General features: G+C 56.2%; 1 protein-coding gene across 1 annotated transcript; it reads right to left on the bottom strand.

Moving 5' to 3' along the window:
- Window positions 1–361: 361 nt before the first annotated feature.
- On the bottom strand, window positions 362–953 carry LOC119921592 (cornifin alpha-like). Its single transcript, XM_038741711.1, has 2 exons — window positions 764–953; window positions 362–525 (listed from the first exon to the last, which is right to left on the bottom strand). The coding sequence occupies exons 1-2, from the start codon at window positions 951–953 to the stop codon at window positions 362–364; spliced, it is 354 nt and encodes a 117-aa protein (XP_038597639.1).
- Window positions 954–1,782: the final 829 nt, after the last annotated feature.

Raw genomic sequence — 1,782 nt, forward strand, 5'->3', positions numbered from 1 at the left:
ATGAGGTACCTGGGGCTCAGGCACTCCAGGAGGTCGGGGGCTCCCCGGGCTCTGGGGATCTTGAGAATCGAAGAGCTCTGGTCCTCTGGACTCTTGGGCTCCTAGACTCTAGGATTCTGGGGCTTCTACGGTTTTTGGGACCCTAGCGCTCCTGGGGTTCTGGGAAGCTGGAGCTCTAGCGCTATAGAACTCCTGCGACTCTGGAGCTCGGGGGCTCTAAGGTTTCCGGGGCTCCAGGAGCTTTTGTTGCTAGAGGGCTCCTGGGGCTCTGGGGCTCTGGGGCTCTGTGTCCTTGGTGTGCCATGCCTCTAGGACTCTGGAACCTTGGTTCTCTGGGGACTTGGGACTCCTGTTTCTGGAGCTACAGGTCTCTGGTGCTCATGGGCTTCTGGGATTCTTGGAACTCCAGGGACCCTGGGATCTCGGGATCTGGTGCCCTGTGGCTTTTAGACTCCTGGGATTGTGTAGCTTTGGGCTCTGGAACTTCTTGGGCTATGAGGATTTTGCGCTCTGGGTACTTGGGTCCTTGGGATGCTCAGACCTTGAGGCTTCTGGGATATCTGGAACTCTGGGCCTTTGGAGCTCCTGGGATATTTGGGCTCTCAGACCTTTGGGATCCTCTGAGTGGGGCCCTAGGGTTTGTGGGCTCCTGGGTTATTTAAGATTCCAGGATTCCCGGGCCTCAGGGCTCTGGGGCTTCAGGGGATCTTGGACTCCCTGGGCACAGTGGATTGGGGCTCCGGGGCTTTGGGGTTCCTAGGACTCTGGGGCCCTGAAATCTCGGGCTCTGTCACTTTTGGGGCACAGGAGATCTGGAACCCTGGGATTCTGCACTCTGGGGCTTCTGGGGTAGTGGGGCTCTCGGGCCTTGCTTCTACTGGTGCTTTGATGTTACTGAGTTCTCGGGATCTGGAGCCTTGGGGCCGCTGAGGCTCTGGCTCTCTAGGGTTCATTGGGGCTCTGGGGTTTTCGAGCCTCTGGCCTCCTTAGTTCTTGTTCTTTGGGGTTCCTAGAGATTCCAAGGATTCTGGGGCTTAGGAGTTCCGGGGGTGGGAGGATCTAGCCTTCCTCCCACCCCCGGAAGGCTAGATCCTGGCCCTGCTGAGAGCTCACCTCCTCCAGGAGGCCTTCCCAGACTGAGCCCCTTCTTTCCTCTCCCCCTCGTCCCCCTCTCCATCCCCCCGTCTTACCTCCTTCACTTCCCCACAGCACCTGTATATATGTATATATGGTTGTACATATTTATTACTCTATTTATTTATTTATTTATTTATTTATTTTACTTGTACATTTCTATCCTACTTATTTTATTTTGTTGGTATGTTTGGTTCTGTTCTCTGTCTCCCCCTTTTAGACTGTGAGCCCACTGTTGGGTAGGGACTGTCTCTATGTGAAGCCAATTTGTACTTCCCAAGCGCTTAGTACAGTGCTCTGCACATAGTAAGCGCTCAATAAATACGATTGATTGATTGATTGATTGATTGATTGATGGTCCCCCTCTATGTCCTGTCCCTACCTCCAGGCCCTTGCGGCTCTCTCTGTCCTGGCCCGTGGTCCCCTCTACCTTCCAGGTCTGGTCCCCATCTCCAGATCCAGGTACCCCTCTGCCTCCAGGCCCTGGTCCTCCTGTCTCCTGGCCCTGGTACCCCTCTGCCTCCTGGCCTTGGTCCCCCTCTGCTTTCCTGCCCTGGTCCCCCTCTGCCTCCTGACCCTGGTCCCCTTCTTCCTCCCTGCCCTGGTCCCCCCCATTACCAGCCCTGGTCCCACTCTGCCTCTGCGCCC

This window comes from Tachyglossus aculeatus, assembly GCF_015852505.1.
Source record: "Tachyglossus aculeatus isolate mTacAcu1 chromosome 12 unlocalized genomic scaffold, mTacAcu1.pri SUPER_6_unloc_3, whole genome shotgun sequence".
Lineage (NCBI taxonomy): Eukaryota > Metazoa > Chordata > Mammalia > Monotremata > Tachyglossidae > Tachyglossus > Tachyglossus aculeatus.